A 17,502-nucleotide genomic window follows, 5' to 3' on the forward strand; every position below is an offset into this window, starting at 1 on the left:
TCTTGGTCGCCCGCATCCTCGACTCAAATACTCTTCTTGCACACCGCACTGCCTGCCCACATCCACATCCTTATTCTCTACTGCTGTCCCGATCTCCTTAGCTATATTCCTGGTGCGCTGCCTTGCGACATGCTATTGCAATAAAAGCGAAACCATCGCGGTCTTGTTATTGTTGTCCATCTCTTCCATCACTCCCATCCGAGCTCCCACCAAGCCAACAGCACCCCTCCCTGTTCGATTGCTGCACGAGTCCAACCTGCGCTTGCATCTTGAAATCGCTTCAGCAGCTGCACTCTGCATCAGACAGCGATGGCGCCCACGATGGCCCATCCTGTTAATTATGGCCAGGTTATTGAGTACATTCAAGGTATGAAACAAAACAATGCTCCTTCCATAACAGAAGCTAACACCTGTTCTCAGACCGATTGTACCTAGCATCTTACACCCAGGCGCCGAACGAAAACACTCCTTTCCCATATCCTACCCAAGCGAAGAGATCCCCTTACAAGAAATCCTCCAGAGCTCAAGCAGGCCCGACACCGGCCGGTCTTCGACCTCCCCCAGTTTACTTCACGATTGATGACACCCTCCTTTACAACGCTTTTCACGCAGACTTTGGTCCCTTGCACGTTGGCCATCTGTACCGATTTGCAGTCCAATTCCACGAGATTTTGGGAGATCCAGCCAACAATGACAAAGCCGTGGTGTTTTGGAGTCGGGCTGATGCCAGAAGTCGAGCCAATGCGGCATGCTTGGTCGCTTGCTACATGGTTCTGATCCAAGCATGGCCACCTCATCTTGCTCTCGCACCCATCGCTCAAGCAGATCCTCCCTACATGCCTTTCCGCGACGCAGGCTATAGTCAAGCCGATTTTATCCTCAACATTCAAGACGTCGTCTATGGGGTTTGGAAAGCAAAAGAGGAAAATCTCTGTCAGCTCAAGGAATTCAATCTGGAAGAGTATGACACTTGCACTCTGACCCCATGATGCAGACGCTGACAAGTTACAGATACGAACGCTATGAAAGAGTAGATATGGGAGACTTCAACTGGATATCACCACAATTCGTGGCCTTTGCGTCACCTCAGTCCGAACCTACCGCACCCATACCAATCTCATCTCCAGCCTATTCGACGCTACCATCTTGTGTACCCGAAATTCCAAATGCAAGAATACCACAACCCTTCAAGAACGTCCTCACCCATTTTGTCCAGCGAGACGTCGGCCTGGTGGTGAGGCTGAATTCGGAGCTTTATTGCCCAACATACTTTTCTGCTCTTGGTATCCAACACATTGATATGATCTTTGAAGACGGCACATGCCCGACTCTCCCGATCGTGCGGAAGTTCATCAAGCTTGCCCATGATATGATCGCCAAGAACAAATCTATCGCCGTGCATTGCAAGGCTGGTCTTGGTCGAACAGGCTGCTTGATCGGGGCTTATCTGATATATCGTCATGGCTTCACTGCCAACGAGGTTATTGCTTTCATGCGCTTCATGCGCCCGGGCATGGTGGTCGGTCCACAGCAACATTGGCTGCACCTGAACCAGGGCAAATTCCGAGAGTGGTATCTCGAGGACCAGTGGAAGACGAAGATCGAAGTGGCAAAACCTTCTACGCCACGCGCAATGTCAACAAAGACTCCTATGAGAGTTGCCAGTGGTGGAGCACAACAAGCAACACCGGATCGATCCAGCGCACGGAGATCTGCTTTGGGCGAGATTGATGGCAACGATGTCACCAACCCTGGCTCCTACCAGGATGAAAATCTTCCTGCACCCACACCTGGCCAGCCGAGAAAATATTCTCGCATGGACTCAAGAAGCCATCCCTACGCTCGATCATCATCCGGCACGATGCGAGTCAATGGAGGCAGATCAGAGAGCGAAGTCGCCGTGGAAACTCATCGTCACAGCGTCAATGGAGCAGACAGCGAGGAGGAGCTCATTCTGCAGCGAGCAGCGTCTCGTCGCAGCCAAAGCAAAAGCCCCGTCGGCAGCAAAGGCAAGGCGCGTAGCGTTTCTTACACTACGACGACCACGACCGTGACCAAGTCGTTCGACATGGCCGACGACATGAACATCTATGAAGACGACGGTGATATCAAGTTCCAGCTCGAGGACACCAACGCCATCTGGGACGAGCTGGCCCAGGAGCAGGAAAATTTGAAGCTCAGCACCGTTAGTGAGAAGGCCTCCCGCCCTAAGACACCGAGGTCAGCGAGCGGAAAGGGCGCCATGAATGTGTCAAAGACAAGATCATTGCGAGAGTCGCCTCGTCGAAGTGGTGGTGAGGACAAGACCAAGGTCAGGAAGACCAGTGGACGGGTGGGAAGTGCGAGCCATGGACCCGTTGGTGTCAAGCGGTGATGAAAGAGTCAGGGCCTTTGTTGATGGCATGGGATACTTATGCTTAAGCTCTGTCTATGCTGCTTGAACTAGCAAGTGTGGAGCTGTGATACGACGTAACGGCCAAGTCTTCGAGGTGCACTCACGCTTCGCTTCTGCGTCAGCGATGGGAATTACCTCAAACGACCAACTCTTTTGTCATGACGTGCAAGGAACTGGGCGGATGGACTTGTACATGGACCCTTTCTCCGAGCATATTCAGTGATCATGACTTATTGGTGCAAGGTGTGTGTGAGATGGGCTTTTGTTCGCATGTCTACACGATATGTTCATGAATGCTTGAGCTGATCTCGAAGTTGGTCTGGCGCCGGAATCTTGGTCACCAATCAACGAATGGGGAGTGCTCTGCTTTGCTTTGCTTTGCTTTGGTATGGGAGTTGTTGATACTGCATGGCGTTGGCAATGGGAAGAAGGCATGATATGGCATGGCATGAGCATGGCGCACATTGTGAACCTGGGAGAGAGTACTATTTGCATGCAGACGACCGGGGTTGTTGATATTGATTCCGTCACTTGTTCACGTCACTGGTCTACTACGGTCTCATAGGTATATCGTGTAATGAAACTCGCTTACCCGGGGTGCCAAACATCTGCCGCTTAAATCGGCGAAGCAGCAGTTGGCATCGCATTGAACAGGAGGCCCTCCTGCCATACAAATTGTCCTTGCTGCTGTTTGTCGTCGAATGGCACCCTAGCGCTATATTACACGATTTACCCATGAGACCATAGTAAACAACGAGAACCAAGAGTGAGAAAAATGACGTTTGGTATTCCTTCATTCGGCCACTCATTCGTTCATCCATTCTTCAGTGCAGGCTCGACTCCAAGAAGGCTCGTCTTCTGGGGTACTGTACGTGCCAGCAAGCTCGAGGTCAACGTCAAGGTCGACACGAGAGTAGTGAAGGGGGTCGCTTGTCAAGTGAGATCTCTCTAAGTCAGCCAACATTGCCTTTTCGCATCACAGACCGTATACCTCCTCTCACTTCTCCTTGCATTCCAATCCGATCTTCCATTCACCTCGTCATCGTGTATGAGAGCGATCCTGCTATATATGTGCTAGGGAGACCAAGATATGGACGATCTGGGCAGACCGTGCTTACAGAAATGCCATTGCAGAAAAGCCAGGCAGGACAAGGACAGATATACATGGATACATGGACACTTGGACACTTGGATGGCCAAGTGGATGAAAGGGTGCGCATCGAAAGGCTGCCCAGTGCACAGCTGAGGAGTCGTTTGCGAATTACAGGCAGAGCATATAACGTCGGGCACTTGTGTGATGAATGTCTTCATACAGCTAGGCTATTTGCTCGATCGATGTCTGGATCGGAGAGCAAATCTACCAGGGATACTACTCTAGACAAAACAAATACTGCTCAAGTATTTTCCCACCCCCGATCCGAGACCGGCTGAAGACAGCTTCTCGATCTTATGTATGTCTCCATTTCGTCCCTCCCTTCCTCCAAATCACCAATCTCATCCATCAATGCAGCTCAACATAGCTCGGCTCGTCCATATGAACATAATCAATCCTTCATGTTCGGTGAAAGGTAAAATGGTCCGTATCACACAGTGATGGTTTTTTTTTTCTTTGGTAAAAGGTCTTTTCGCATGGAAGAAGCTGTGTTCGAAATGACCAAGCCAGGCTCCAATTGCTGGTATGAATGTGTTGAGCCTCAAAAGGTTACGGTAGAAGTCGGATGCTTGTGTCGAAACACGCGAAGGCAACTTGTTAAGGTTTGGCTCGAGTATGAAGCAAAGGGTATTTCGGTTGAGGTCCTGGCGATCAACAACCTCCCTTATCATGAATATGTCGTAAAAGTGTTTGCATCAAAATGCCATTCAAGTCGTCAGAGCCCCGAAACTCCAAGCTCTCGTTCATAAAGCCGTAAGTGGGGATTTCCATTCCTTAGGTATCAATCTTTCCCATGAGAAAATCACTTCTCTGGACGCTCTTTCGTTCGCCAGAACTGCATCAACTTGCTGATTCTGTTGGTCTTCCTCCGAGCTTTTCCGTCGCTGGCCGGCACATCCGGAACAGTCTCAAATTTAAGCTTACTGCCGTTGGATGATCCAGGTATCAGGCGATTCAGGCTGGCCAAACTTGCTCGTTTCCACGCTTGTTGGTTGTGTGATCTCGAGGTCGATGGATCAATCATGGATCGAGAGCGCTGTTCGGTCGACGAACGAGTCCCAGCGCTGCTCGAAAACCTCGGTAATGCGCCTGTCGAGAGGCTATCACTGAGGGATGGAAGGTCATCGTTCGAGGCCCGCAGTAAAAAGTCTGGGCTTGGTTCTCCTAGCAAGCGGCCCGGACGAGCCATGGCATCGAAAGAAATGTGGTCGGCATCAGGAGAGGAGATCATCGAGGCTGATGTAGTGCGACCTTCTGTGGAAGAAGCGTAGTGCGACTGCGGCGCGGGATAGGCAAAGGCCATTGGCGAGGATGAGAGTTTCTGCGCTTGAGAGTCCTGGAAGACCGGCGCTTCGATGGTGGAATTTGAAGACCTTGCTTCGGCTCGAGCAACGTCTTCCTCCAGATCTGCAATGATGACACCATCGTCAGAGTTCTTGCCCAAGGACAGACCAAGACCCTCGTTTGGCTTCATTGCTGATGTAGTCGGAGTAACCTCCATGTCAGTATCCGGTATCTCGGCGTGCTCGACTGACGTGGGGTCACTCTGGTTGTCCGCCGATCGCCGAATGGTGTCTGAGTTGACATTTTCTCCAGCCAGGAAATTGTCCTCTTCCTCTTCATCAAACACGTCCTCAGTTAGGGAAGAGTTGCTACCCATACGATGCACGCTGAAGGTGGTTCGATTGACGGCTGGCATAATAGGCGCCGACTCAGTTCTCCTATGAACTGCCCCGAAAGCATCCACATTGCCTCTTCGTTCAGTGCTGTGAAGTTTCGCCATCCTTGCGGATGGTCCAGTTCTGCCAGGGCTGAGCTTTTCTTCACTTCCAAATGGGCCTAAGGCTGCGTCCAAGTCGAGTACGGGACTGGTGATTTGTTCTGCCAGTGGAGAGGTTGTGCTTGTCTGGATCGGAGCCAGTTTTGGCACTGAAGCACGAACTTCGGTCGGCACAGGTGAAGGACCGCGAATCACAATTGTATCATCGGCATCAAAGATGTCATTCAGTCGATCACTTGGACGTCTGACCAGAGCGGGTGGAGGGGGAATATCCTGTTCTCTGACCTTGCTAGGACGTTTGTCCGATCGTCGCGAGAAAATCCCTGAAGTCCATGTGTGGTACTTTCGCTTTCTCGACGATAAAGGGCCGGGCTCACCAGAAGATGTTTTAGGACGTGTGTGATCGCCAAAAGCTCTCAACATGGATGGTTGAGGAGTGGCTTCAGACGTGAAAACGCCCATTGGATCACTCTGTTCAACACGGGGAGTACTCGAAGGCGAGCCGGTGCTAGGCTGACTGAACCAGAAATACTTCTTCTTGCTCGGAGGACTGCCGCAACTGAGAGTCCCCGGGGATCCTGAAGCTGAGAGCGGCCGCTTTGGAAGGTTGATTAACGAAACCGGCTTGTTTACAGAAGCCATGCCAGGTGACAAAGTGGAAAGGGCGTCAGCAGTCTGCGGTCGCTCTGGTGAACTTGACATGTCACTTGCAGTGACAACTAGTGCAGGCTGAGGGTTGGGACTTGCGATCGAATTGATGCTGCCAGAAAGAGAATGGCCTCCACGAATAGTTGAATTGCTCCCCTCGGTTTCGGACGATATCAAGGACAGCGGTCTGGGAATGACATCGACTCTGTCGGAAAATCCCACCCGAGGCCGTATTCCTGGTGCGCTGCCTCTTCGTCGTGGAGAAGATGGTGGAGTTCTGACAATGTTTGACATTGACTGCCGTATCTGAGGGCTGGCACGAGGATACGAAAAGGCCAGTGCGCCATCTGACGGGGTGGTTGGTGTAGAACCAGCCCGTGCCTTGGACAAAGCGTTGGCCTTGATGAGCTCGGACGTGTCAATGTCTGAGATGGAAACAGCTTGGGATCGGCGGTGTACATGTCCCCTAGACGCTGCACTGACTGGAGGATGTGGTCGGTACTCCGGCTTCTCTGGGCTGATGCTGACAAGTTGAGGCCCGCTATTCCCGCCACCCACAAACTCACTCACTCCTCTTCGATGACCCGAGCGAGGAGGTGGAAGCTGGACATCAGCAAATTCCGATTTTGTCGGGCTCGGTGACGCTTGTGCTGTTTGTGCGCTGGGGTTGAAGGTGAAGGCAGGCAACGGAGCAGGCCTCGCAGATCGAACAGCGCGCTGCTGATTCATAACCATTTCTTGCAGGACTGGATGTGTAGGACTTGGTGTCTTGTCGGCAGGTAGATCGGCGCCAGGATTGAACTTGAATTCGGGTAGTGTAAGTCTTGTAGATCGACGGCCGACTTCTGCAGCCATGGTGTTCGCAGGCTGATGTCCCTGACCCATTCCCCCTGCTTTTACGGAATTCTCGTCTGCACCGGGATTGAAGGAAAAGATTGGCAGAGGTGCAGCATTCGGATTGCGCGAAGGCCGTCGTCTATGAGTTGGAGGAGACCGAGTTGGACTGTTTGGGGCGGAATCGAAGGGAGACGGCGCTGGTGCTGCAGCAGGCAACGAAATCGAAGTCATAGTTCAATCAAGCAGCCACCCGACAATTAAGTATTGGTGCTTTTTCTGGCCAGCAGGCAGGTACATTCGGTATTATTGAGAGAGGTGTTCCTGCACCTGGTTGATTTGTTGATGCGGCCCTTGGCGGATGGACAACTGCCACCATTACAGATTGAGGAGGTGAGATTGCGCTGCAATGTCGTGGTAAGGAATGACTGGTACAAATTCTGAAGAACAGTCAGCGCACAGTATACCAGCGACATTGTGGAGGATGGTACCTATGGGTAAGTCTTATGAACGCAACTGTGACGAGTTGAGATCGGCTGGATCGGAAGGGGTGACTGAATGATTGAGGCGAGGTGTTGAAGGAGTGGACAGCAACCTGGAAGAAAGACCAACTCAGGATCTTTCTTCAATCAGGAGCCAAGGGCTTGTCTAAGGCCGTGAGGTGTGTGGGAGAGAGATGGCAATGAGGGCGGAGGAGGAGGAGGAGGAACAGGAAGGAGTGTGTGTGAGATCGGAGTGGTATGAATGGAGAAAGGTGCAAGAAGATGGAGGTGTTCAAGCCAGGGCAAGAGGCGCAGCGCAGGCAGGAACCCGACCCACTACACCTGGCAAACTTGGTTGCTTAGGAGGCCAGCAGCGGTCTTTTTCAGGTCACCAGTGCAGTTTAGGCGTGGCCCAGCTTGGTTAGACGGACCTTAGGGGCCTTCAGTCAGGCACCTTTAGCAGCAACCTTCCAATCCCTTTTGGCTCGTGGAGATGCCCCGAGTTGGCCTTGTGCCAACAATTGAGCACGTAACTCTACGAATTGGTGTGGCTTCTCTTGCCAGCATGACGAACACAATTGTATGTACGGATATGTTAGACACTCACCACTGGACACTGGCATCGACAATCACAGCGAGCATCGCCATGGCATTCCTCCCACTATCGCATTGGCGTGGCGCACTGAGCACCCTTCCCATATGCTATCGTCGATATCCGGACCCTGAAGGAGAGCACAATACTCGATGATACCGTAGTGAGTGTCGCATCTCTCTGCATAAAGAAACGGACAAGGTATCCTTGACTGAGCATTATCGATTGACATTTCCTGTCAAGATAGCTCGACCCGAGGGACGGCCAGCTGATGCGTTGGCGGCCAGAAGAGAAAGGAGCTGGCCATCCTCAGCATCCTGGTTCTTCCAATCTCAATCGCCCTTGATTCCACTTTTCCCTCATACGACGTATTCACCGGCCCGTGCTGTTTCCGACCTTGTGCAACCTGCCCTTTTTTGCGAGGAGTGCAAGGGCCACATATTATTCAAGACCGTTGTATGCGTCAGTCTGGACTTGCAGAATACGACGAACACGCAGTCCCCATCATGCTCGTGCAAAAGGAGATCCATACATATCATTGATGATCAGCGGATAGGTCCCTAGGACTTGCAGCTGCAACCTTTAGCGGGCTGCCACCTTTTCGCGGGTCATCCGAAGCTTATACGCTTATGCAGGAACTGCTGGCCTGGAAGCAAACCAACTGACCAATCCAACGAGCAAGAATTGAGCCGTCCGGACATCATCACCGCAACGAAAGGCTTTGCGCCTGTGAACCAATCTGGATTTCTTCACGGATACTGCCGTCTCAGCCGAGGCGTGCTGGTCCTGGTTCACGAATGAATCTATCTTTCTCAGACAAGCCACCGATTGATGAACACGCAAAAATATTAACGTGAAACTCGCTTCTCGCTGGTTACCTCGACAACCCAGATATGAATCTCGGTTGCATGGCATAAGAGATAGAGCAGTTCATTTGCCACGCAGACTGGGGCAACGAATGTGGACTAGTTAGCTGACTGACCGCCTCGAGCTGAACTTTTGCGAGCCAATACCGTTTTGCCCTCGAACCCTAGCACGTCGAAAGGGTTGCTTCAGGATCAAAATCCTCGCTGGACCAGTGTTTGGTTCCCGCATCTGCAAACCACGCATTAGTGTATGCACGCTTTCTCGTGACAACAAGCACCAACGCAAGGGCATCACCGGCATGTGCCCTGGTATGCATGATAAGCAAAAAAATTCTCCTGCGTCTTGTTAACCCATTTTGGTCGAGGACAGTCTGACTCGGGCACCCGGGATAGCCTCAACAACAGTTCTCGACCGCCAACGACACGAAGAAGCTAGTCGATCTCCGGCCCAGTTCAAGCCAATATACGTCAACTCTAGATCAGGCAATCGTCATTCGACAAATCATTGTTTGAACTTTCCGCCCATCGCGAAGTCGACGACGGGAATTGGCTGCCAGCATACATGGACACGGTTGCTTGGAGTACAACAGCACTTACAATCTCAGATTTTGCTGCTGACTTGTGCACCGGTTTTGACTGCTGTGGTACAAAGTCCATGATCAGGCTGAAACGGTAACTGTGTTTCTGGACTCAACACATCCTTGAGCAACGATGGCACCGGCAAGGAAACAGAAAGGCCCAAGTACCACGAAATCCACCCAGAGTTCCCGAGAAGCCGCCAACATCACACCAAAACGTCCCGACCCCGTGGCTCTTCCGGTAGAAGTGCAACAAATGATGCTGGATGTGTTCCGCCGGGCATTTCCATTCAACAACAACCTCGATGTAAAGACGGTCATCCAAGAGGTGAAGGGCCACCTCTTCCAGCGGGACTTTACCAGTGCCTTTGCCAAGCAAGAATATCTTGGTGCTTATGCACTGCGGTGGAGCGCCGCTCGAGCACTTGGATATAGCGATATCCTCCTGCACAGCGACCTGCAGCAAGTGTGGCTCGGCGAAACTGCTGCGTCCGCAACTCCAAACACACAGAAGACGACAAGCGCTAACAGAGTCGCTTGCATTGGGGGTGGCGGAGGAGCGGAAGTGGCTGCATGTGCGGTTGCAACACGTTCATATTCTCTTCCTCATCTGGAAGTCCACCCCATCGACATCGCAGACTGGTCCAGTTGTCTTAACCAGCTAGAAAACGTCTTATGCACGCCACCTCCACTTTCACCGTATGCAAGCGAGAGCGCGAAGGCGTCGAATAGATCTCTGATCGCGAGTGATCAGTTCACCGTCCGCTTTTCGCAGTGCGATATCCTCGCCGTTGGAGAAGCCCGATTGCATGACATGCTCGCCAATATGCATCTATGCACGATCATGTTCACGCTGAACGAACTTTTCACAAGCTCGATATCGCGGACGACGGCATTCTTGCTGGCGCTTACCGATAGCATGCAGTCGGGCTCGTGGCTCCTGGTCGTCGACAGTCCTGGGTCTTATTCCGAGGTCAAGTTAGGTCAAGGCCAGACGAAAAAGTATCCGATGAAATGGCTACTCGATCACACATTGCAAGAAGTTGCACAGGGTAAGTGGAAGAAACATGTCTCTGATGATTCACGATGGTTCAGATTGAATCCATCATTGAAATATCCCTTGGAGCTGGAGAACATGAGGTATCAAATCCATCTCTACCAGCGGGTATCATAGCAGTAGAAAGGTTATCCTGATCAAATCAAACTTTTTGAACTGGACAATACCACGCCATTCCATCATTATCATGTCCCTGAGATGGTCTACTCCTCGTCCTCGTCACCCTCGTCGTTGACCACGTTGAAGAATCTCAATTCATAGACACCCTTGCTGGTCGACACGACACGCAGCCAGTCGCGGAGTTGTTGCTTCTTGAGGAACTTCTTCGTCCTGTCCACCTCGTTAGCCCAGTCCCTACAGCCCATTTTCCAAGAGTAGAGCGTAACGTACAAGTACTTCAGGTATCGGCCGGAGAAAGGAATGTGCGTGACGACCTCGATCTTTCCATCGCCAACCTGCGAAATGTTGATGTTGTCGCCGAGGTTGTTGGTACGGCCTTCGACCTTGATGCGGTCGTGCAGGAACTTCTCGAACGCAGACAGGTCAAAGATCTTGTCGCTGACGGGCTGGCTGCAGTTGATGGTGTACTGTACAAGACAGAACAGATTAGCGCCGTTCCCAACACCATGAGAGTAGAGTGTCTCAGATACATACCTTCTTTGTGACCTTCTGGTTCTTCGCGGTCTTGCCTCCACGGCCTGAAGCCTACAGTACAGAAAGAAAAAAACCTTAGCCTACTGCTCTCTTCGGGGCCTGGAGAACTTTGCGCATGCGCATCTCGAGGCCAGATACAGCAAAGCGGTTCGGTTGTCTTACCTTGGGTGCGACGGTGCGTTGGGGTCCCATTGTGAAGAGATATGTGTCGGTCGCAAAGAGATTGATATCCTGCGCCTGTGGTGTGTGTGGAGGGTTGTGGTTGAACAGTTGTTGGTCAAGCAAATGCGATCTGGAATTGGAAGTTTGGGAAATCGGGATTGTGGGCTAGCGCAAGCCAAGATTTCGTCATCACGTGATATCGTCTTGATTTGACTTGACCTGACGACAAGGCTATGCAAGGCTGCCATGATCCACTTCTTGACTACACTAACACCAGAGCTGCATTCAGCTTCAGGATGTCTGCTCGAAGGCAGACACTATGGAAATCTGGCCGATACAAGGTTCCCAAACACGCGGACTTGAGAAGCTTCATCCGGTACCCTCCATGTTGTTTTGCGCATCATGTCTTTGTCTCCTCCACTTCTCTCCCCAGACTCTCCCAATAACTACGCTTACGGCGGCAATACCCCCAGTTATCAGTGCAATCACAGTGTAGCACAATCCCATACCGATAGCGTTGATGAGCGGCTGCAGTGCCGCAAGCTCCCCGGCGGCAAATGCACAGCGGAGCAGGTTCAGAGCCGCCTGAGCCGTCGACGGGCGTGAGGCATGTAAATCGACCAGCAGCGTCCCGCATGCGTTGAAGATGATGGTCGTTGCGCCGCCGATGAAGAATTGGAGGATGAGAGGAATGGACGGGTGCAGGGGGTACTCCAGCACCCAGCCGTACGCGAGGAGGGGAAAGATGGAAAGAGGAAGCAGGTAAGCCATGCTTCGTAGGCGGGCGTGAAATATAGGAAACGCAAGTCTCTGAGACTCTGGGGTCTCAGCGCTGGAGGTGGGAAGACCGTGGCGAACAGCAAGGCAGCGATAGTCATGCGTAAGAATATTCCCTTCGGAAGCAGAAAGCTGCGTTAATGCTTGTTGCAGTCAAAAGACATGTCATTTGGAGGTGGGAAATGAAAGAGCGTATGCAGCTTACTTGAGAGTAAAGATGCAACAAAACACCCCACACCGAATGGAATATAGATTAAGCCGGCTTCGAGCTCTCTGTAACCATAGATGCTGATGAATAGTGACGACAGGGAAGCTTGCAAGCAGCAGTAGGCACTGTAGAAGACCCCATTGATCAGGATAACAGGGGCGCTTTCGCTTTGCAGGAATATGTGAACGCTTCCTAGCGGATTTGGTAACCTCATCGTTGCTATGCGGGCAACGCTTTCTGATGCATCCGTGCGATATCCGTGAGGCAGCAGAGTGGTCTTCTTCCGTCTGTTCTCTCGCCAGAGGAGTACGACACTTTGGTTCATGTTCGGGGTGGGGCGGGAGCCATTTCCAACAATGTTGCGTCCAGTTTCAGGCAGCAGGACAGCAATGAGAACGAGGCTGAGAGCGCCCGAAATTGCCAGAAATCCAAAGGTCCAACGCCATCCCGCCTTCTCTATGAGGACGCCGCCGAGGACAGGTCCCAGGCCAGGCGCGACGTTTGGGCCGCATCCTAGGATTCCCATGTACGCTCCACGCTCAGAAGACTCTGTGATGTCGCCAACGACGCCGTAGCCGAGACCGATCGTGGCCGAACCACCGGCACTCTGGAGCATGCGGAGCAGCAGTAGAGCTGAATAGTTACTTTGCAGAGCCAGTCCAACATTGGCAAAGACGTAAAGAAGGAACATAAGAAGGTAAACAGGCCGTCTTCCCACCTGATCGGCCATACTCCCAAAGACTGTGGGTGCAACCCCGGAGACAATCATGTAAGACGTTATTGTGAGATTGATCTTGGATAGGGTCGTATGCAAGTCCTTCGCGACCGCCGTAAGACCAGGATAATAGATGAAGCTGCTGAGAGGAGAGAAGCAGGAGGCAAAGGCTACAAGCAACACAATGGCCAGTTTTTGCGAACTGGTGAAGACGGAATATGGTCCCTGGACTTCAGGCGAGTTGGTGTTGTTGTTGGCAATTTGTACATTTTCACTTGTTGTTGCTGAAGATTCCGCGGACTGCAGACCTGACAGTGGGATACCTTTATCCGACATTTGTATGCCACAGTCGCTCCTGCGGCAGTGGGCGACCAGGTGTCGGTGCGAAGAACAAGACCTCAAAAACGATCAAGGGTGGCTTTACGCTTAGTGAGCCTGGATATTTGGTGGATGATGGGGGCGCTAGTTAAGCAAGGGTTGCAGGATCGATTGGATGCAACAAATATGACCGCCAATTGAAGATGGACAGAATCGACGAAAAATCAGAATGTTGTGAAAAAGGACGGACAATGGACGGTCGATGAGTATGTGTTTCAACCCTTCGCTTACAGTCACGCTGCTGCTGAGGCTCACTTTGATACAGGAGACCTGTCGCCACTGTTGCTCTAGCCTTTCAACATTCGCCTTCCAATATTCCGAACCACTACTATCTTGGTGTGAAGGTGACGGCGCCCGTCAACGCTGCAACTCCACCTCATACGCACGGCGGCGGTGCCATCGTAGCTACCATGATCAGAGGCAAGATGCTCAACCAGATGGTGTGTCCCAACCACGACCCAGATTCTCAGGGCTCAGGGCCGAAAATCTATGCCGCTGGAGAAAGCTGGTATGAGCCACCTGGCTGTCATCACGTCCGCTCAGAGAACGTTGGCGATGAGCAGGCAGAATTCATCGCGACGTTTGTCATCGATAAGGAGACGGTCAATAAGGAAGGTGGCGAGGGTTGGTGGTGATTGATGCCGAAGTGGAGGAGGTGAAGAATAGCAGGAGTACAAAGGAAGCAGCATTGTAGAAGATGAAAGTGGACAATGACTACCAGCAGAAGGCCGAAGGACCACAACTTGCTGAGCCATTCACAAAGGATACATACCTTACTCACGTTGTGTGATCTGTTAAGCTGTCGGTGTGAGCATCTGCTCCAGAGTCGATTTGCAGATACTCTCGTCACCACATCCTGCAGCGTACTGGCAACATATCCACGATGTTGCCTCGCGTGGCTCGAAGTCACACTCTTATGCAGTCCTCACTTTTGAGATTCCTTCACAGACAGCACGGCCTCAGCCCTGGCGGTCCAAACTAGACAGTCATGGCTATTCATCTTGAAAGGGTCGTGTTTGTCTTGCCTTGTCCTTGTCAACTCCTCCCTGGTTCTTTCCTGCGCAATGCTGGGTTGTCGGTAGGCCTCTTGTCTCTCCCTTGGACCTTCCACTCCCTGCGCATTCACAACGTACGGATGAATGCATCCATGAATGTCCACGGCCCTGCCGTCCAGTAATTCCAGTAATACGACACCTGTTATAGGTCCTTTCTTATAATAGCATGCCGGAGTATACTGTTTTGTCTGTGACACACTCTCCTCTTCCGACACTGTAGTGAGTCTTAGGGCCAATCAATCTCCAATATCCCATCCCACGGAGCAGTGTCATGTCCGTAGTGATCCTGTGAACGGATCCGTAATGCTTCCAGCGGTCCCTCAGTCCTTGATCCAAGTAGTGGTTGGATATCCAGAGCACCCTTTGACCTTCTATGCTCTCGTATAGGGCTTGTCCGTGGAGCCTTTAACTGTACAATGCATAAACGCGAAAGGCGCCCTTCGTCTAGGCATCCCATCCCATCCCTTACCCTCTCACATTATCTTCCAGTACCTGAGCTCTTTCAACCGTTTGAATGTCCGTGACGCTCCCTGAGCAGACAACATCTATGCTGCCCATGCTTGTCCGTGGCACTCTACTTCCCCACAACATTGGTGGCACAGTAATTAGGGTCCTGTCCAGCCTCGTCTTCATCTTTCTCCCTGTTTTTATCCCTTCCCTTTAGGGCCACGGACTTCACAAGCACAATGCAAGAACGAAACAATGGGCCCCCAACATTTTGAAAAGGAGTTTTCTATCTACACCAAACAGATTGCCCCCCTGGGCCACCACCGCCCGGGAGCAGGCCGACCAACCGGCACCAAGAACACACACAACACACCAAAAAAAAGAAACCGCCCAACCGGGCACCGCCACCCCAGCACACGCCGACGCCGCCGACACCGCGGACAAAAAAACCGACCACCCCAGCACAACCACCACGCACACAGCCCCCAACACACCACAACCACCGGACGGACACCCACGACCAACCAACACAGGTCTCGAGGTTAGAGACCCGCGTCTCTCAGCCGACGCCGGGCGACGGCCAACTCCATACGCATCACAAAAATGTGACTCGCGTAGGCGAAGGCCTCATCGCTCGCGGCGCCGGCCTCGACGCGGACTCGGCCCAAGAGACCTGTGAGGCGGCGTGCCTCCTCCTGAAAATGCTCAAAGCCCCGACGGGCCACGCCAGCAACCTCCCGCTCGAACGCGAGGTCCTCCATAAGCCCCCGGATTGCACCGGTGAAGTTCTCCTCAACGAGGAGAAGCTCCATCCGGGCCCGGACGGCCGCAGGAGCACCCCGGTTCCCTTGAGCAGGGAGGTCGCCGTCGTCCCCATCGAGGAGGTCCACCTGATGGCGGGCGGCGGCCAACGCTTGAAAACCGGCACGGAGCCGGGCACCAACAACATCCCCCACGGGGAATTCGTCGAGGTTGAGAGGGGCGCCGCCCTCTCGGTCATCCTCCTCGTCCTCGTCGTCCGACATATAATCGTCGGGGGCACGCCAGTCGTCGATGACCTCATCGACTTGTTGAGGTTCTGGCTCTGGTGCAGCAGCAAAACCAGCAGCAACGGCAGCAAGCCTCTCAACGAATGCCTCGAGGGCGGCATCGGTGGCGGCCTCGGCCGCGGCATCTTGGTCCATGCCAGCGTCTGACGCTGGTGGCGAGGGCGTTCCAGTTCTTTGGCGGTCTGGAGAGGGAAGAATTGGCTCTGGGCTGAGCGAGAGCGAGCGGAGCGACGAAGAGCGGCCCACTCGACGAAGGCGATGTGTTGAGTGAGGTTGAGGTGAGGCAGTTGCCTCAGGAGAGCCTGGACGGGCAGGAGTATGTGGGAGGCCGTTGATGGCGTGACGACGAGAGACATGTGGTGTGGCAATATCTGCCTCAGCAGGAGCAGCAGTTTCCGGCAAGATACCGTTAACTTGAGGAAAAGCGACGTCGAGATCGCGGAGATTGTTGTTGGTAGTTGTTGCTGCTCGACGAAGGCGAGCTGCGTTCTCAAGATCCCGTAAGGCTTGCACGTTGTTTCTTGGCGCATATCCATCAATGTCTCCATTTGTTGTTGGTTGAGGAACGCGAATCCGAGCAAGAGAGCCTTGGCGAGGAGTAGGAGTGGTAGGTATGGCAGAATGGTCTTCATCATGGAAGCCGTTGGTCAGGTGACGAGGCTGTCGAGGGAACTGTGTGTATGGCGCTCTTGACGGATGCAGAGGCTGGAGATTTGAAAACGACCAAGTCTGCTCAGTCCATGCTGAAGTAGTGTCCGGAAGAGCTGCGGCAGTCTCAGGGGTGTTGCATGGTTGCACTCTCCGAGTAGATGTTGTGGTAGGGAAATCTAACTGTCGAAGAAGATTGGCAGCGGCAGCGAGGTCTTGAAGGTCGACTCCTTGTACACCAGTGGCCTTAACACTGGAGACAATTACGGTGTCATCATGGACCTCACTAAGTATGGGAGATATTTGTTCAGGATCGGTCAACGTAGTGTCTGAGGTAGCATCGTCGAGAAGGGGGTTTGTCGTTGTTGGAAGATTGCTCGAGTCATCATCAAGAATGGAAGATGTGTCACTGCGATCATTCTGTAAAGTGTCTGGTGTGGTACCATTCAGGACGGGAGATGTTGTGGTTGGAAGATTGCTCGAGTCATCATCAATTGTAGAAGAAGTTTCATCGCGATCATTTTGTAAAGTGTCTTGCGTGGTGCCATCAACAAGGAAGGATGTTGCGGTTGGAAGGTTGGTGTCGTGACTTTCAAAGCCAGCTTCAGTGGGCGAACCAGGTGGAGAAGACATCGTGACGGACAACGAGGAGAGCGTCTTGGTGTATTAATGTCGTCAATGCGTAAAGAAGCGTCTGAGGAATAGCAAAGACGATACGAGACGTCTGGTAAAGCTTGAATACGCGATCGTAACGAAAGCTGATGAAGTGGAAACTGGCTGTCGCGCGACGAAATGATTTTGAAAAGTGAGACGAGGGGATTGTAAGATTTGACGCAGGCGACGACGACTTTGTTTATATCCTGGCGAGCGGTGTATTGAAAATTTGCACCGGTACTGGCAGAATCGTCCCAATGACCACTGTTCTTTACTGCCAGCCTCCTATTCAATGTGTCAGTATTCATCATCTAAGAAAGGGATAGCGTGTAGAAAATCAGGATGAGAAGGTGTTGTGAAAGATGAACGG

At 52.4% G+C, this 17,502-nt stretch overlaps 6 protein-coding genes across 6 annotated transcripts; 3 read left to right on the top strand and 3 right to left on the bottom strand.

Annotated features, from left to right (window-relative positions):
* The first annotated feature begins 9 nt into the window (after positions 1-9).
* On the top strand, positions 10-3,147 carry PV05_02787 (uncharacterized protein). Its single transcript, XM_013463378.1, has 3 exons — positions 10-367; positions 421-961; positions 1,012-3,147. The coding sequence occupies exons 1-3, from the start codon at positions 310-312 to the stop codon at positions 2,372-2,374; spliced, it is 1,962 nt and encodes a 653-aa protein (XP_013318832.1). The 5' UTR covers positions 10-309; the 3' UTR covers positions 2,375-3,147.
* Positions 3,148-3,685: 538 nt separating this feature from the next.
* Positions 3,686-7,626, bottom strand: PV05_02788 (uncharacterized protein). Its single transcript, XM_013463379.1, has 2 exons — positions 7,302-7,626; positions 3,686-7,250 (listed from the first exon to the last, which is right to left on the bottom strand). Exon 2 carries the CDS (start codon positions 7,042-7,044, stop codon positions 4,351-4,353), a length of 2,694 nt encoding a protein of 897 aa, XP_013318833.1. The 5' UTR covers positions 7,045-7,250; positions 7,302-7,626; the 3' UTR covers positions 3,686-4,350.
* A 1,377-nt stretch (positions 7,627-9,003) lies between these two features.
* On the top strand, positions 9,004-10,545 carry PV05_02789 (uncharacterized protein). The gene has a single exon (XM_013463380.1). The coding sequence runs from the start codon at positions 9,462-9,464 to the stop codon at positions 10,500-10,502; it is 1,041 nt and encodes a 346-aa protein (XP_013318834.1). The 5' UTR covers positions 9,004-9,461; the 3' UTR covers positions 10,503-10,545.
* Positions 10,546-10,588: 43 nt separating this feature from the next.
* PV05_02790 (uncharacterized protein) lies at positions 10,589-13,237 on the bottom strand (the record flags this gene model as incomplete). The annotated part of the gene is made up of 6 exons (XM_013463381.1): positions 10,589-10,715; positions 10,776-10,972; positions 11,040-11,090; positions 11,202-11,276; positions 11,658-12,121; positions 12,184-13,237. The coding sequence occupies 6 exons, from the start codon at positions 13,235-13,237 to the stop codon at positions 10,589-10,591; spliced, it is 1,968 nt and encodes a 655-aa protein (XP_013318835.1).
* Positions 13,238-13,448: 211 nt separating this feature from the next.
* PV05_02791 (uncharacterized protein) lies at positions 13,449-13,914 on the top strand (the record flags this gene model as incomplete). The annotated part of the gene is made up of 2 exons (XM_013463382.1): positions 13,449-13,453; positions 13,545-13,914. The coding sequence occupies 2 exons, from the start codon at positions 13,449-13,451 to the stop codon at positions 13,912-13,914; spliced, it is 375 nt and encodes a 124-aa protein (XP_013318836.1).
* Positions 13,915-15,050: 1,136 nt separating this feature from the next.
* PV05_02792 (uncharacterized protein) lies at positions 15,051-17,111 on the bottom strand (the record flags this gene model as incomplete). Its single annotated transcript, XM_013463383.1, has 1 exon — positions 15,051-17,111. One exon carries the CDS (start codon positions 17,109-17,111, stop codon positions 15,324-15,326), a length of 1,788 nt encoding a protein of 595 aa, XP_013318837.1. The 3' UTR covers positions 15,051-15,323.
* Positions 17,112-17,502: the final 391 nt, after the last annotated feature.

The sequence above is a fragment of the Exophiala xenobiotica genome (genome assembly GCF_000835505.1).
Source record: "Exophiala xenobiotica strain CBS 118157 unplaced genomic scaffold supercont1.2, whole genome shotgun sequence".
Taxonomy (NCBI): domain Eukaryota; kingdom Fungi; phylum Ascomycota; class Eurotiomycetes; order Chaetothyriales; family Herpotrichiellaceae; genus Exophiala; species Exophiala xenobiotica.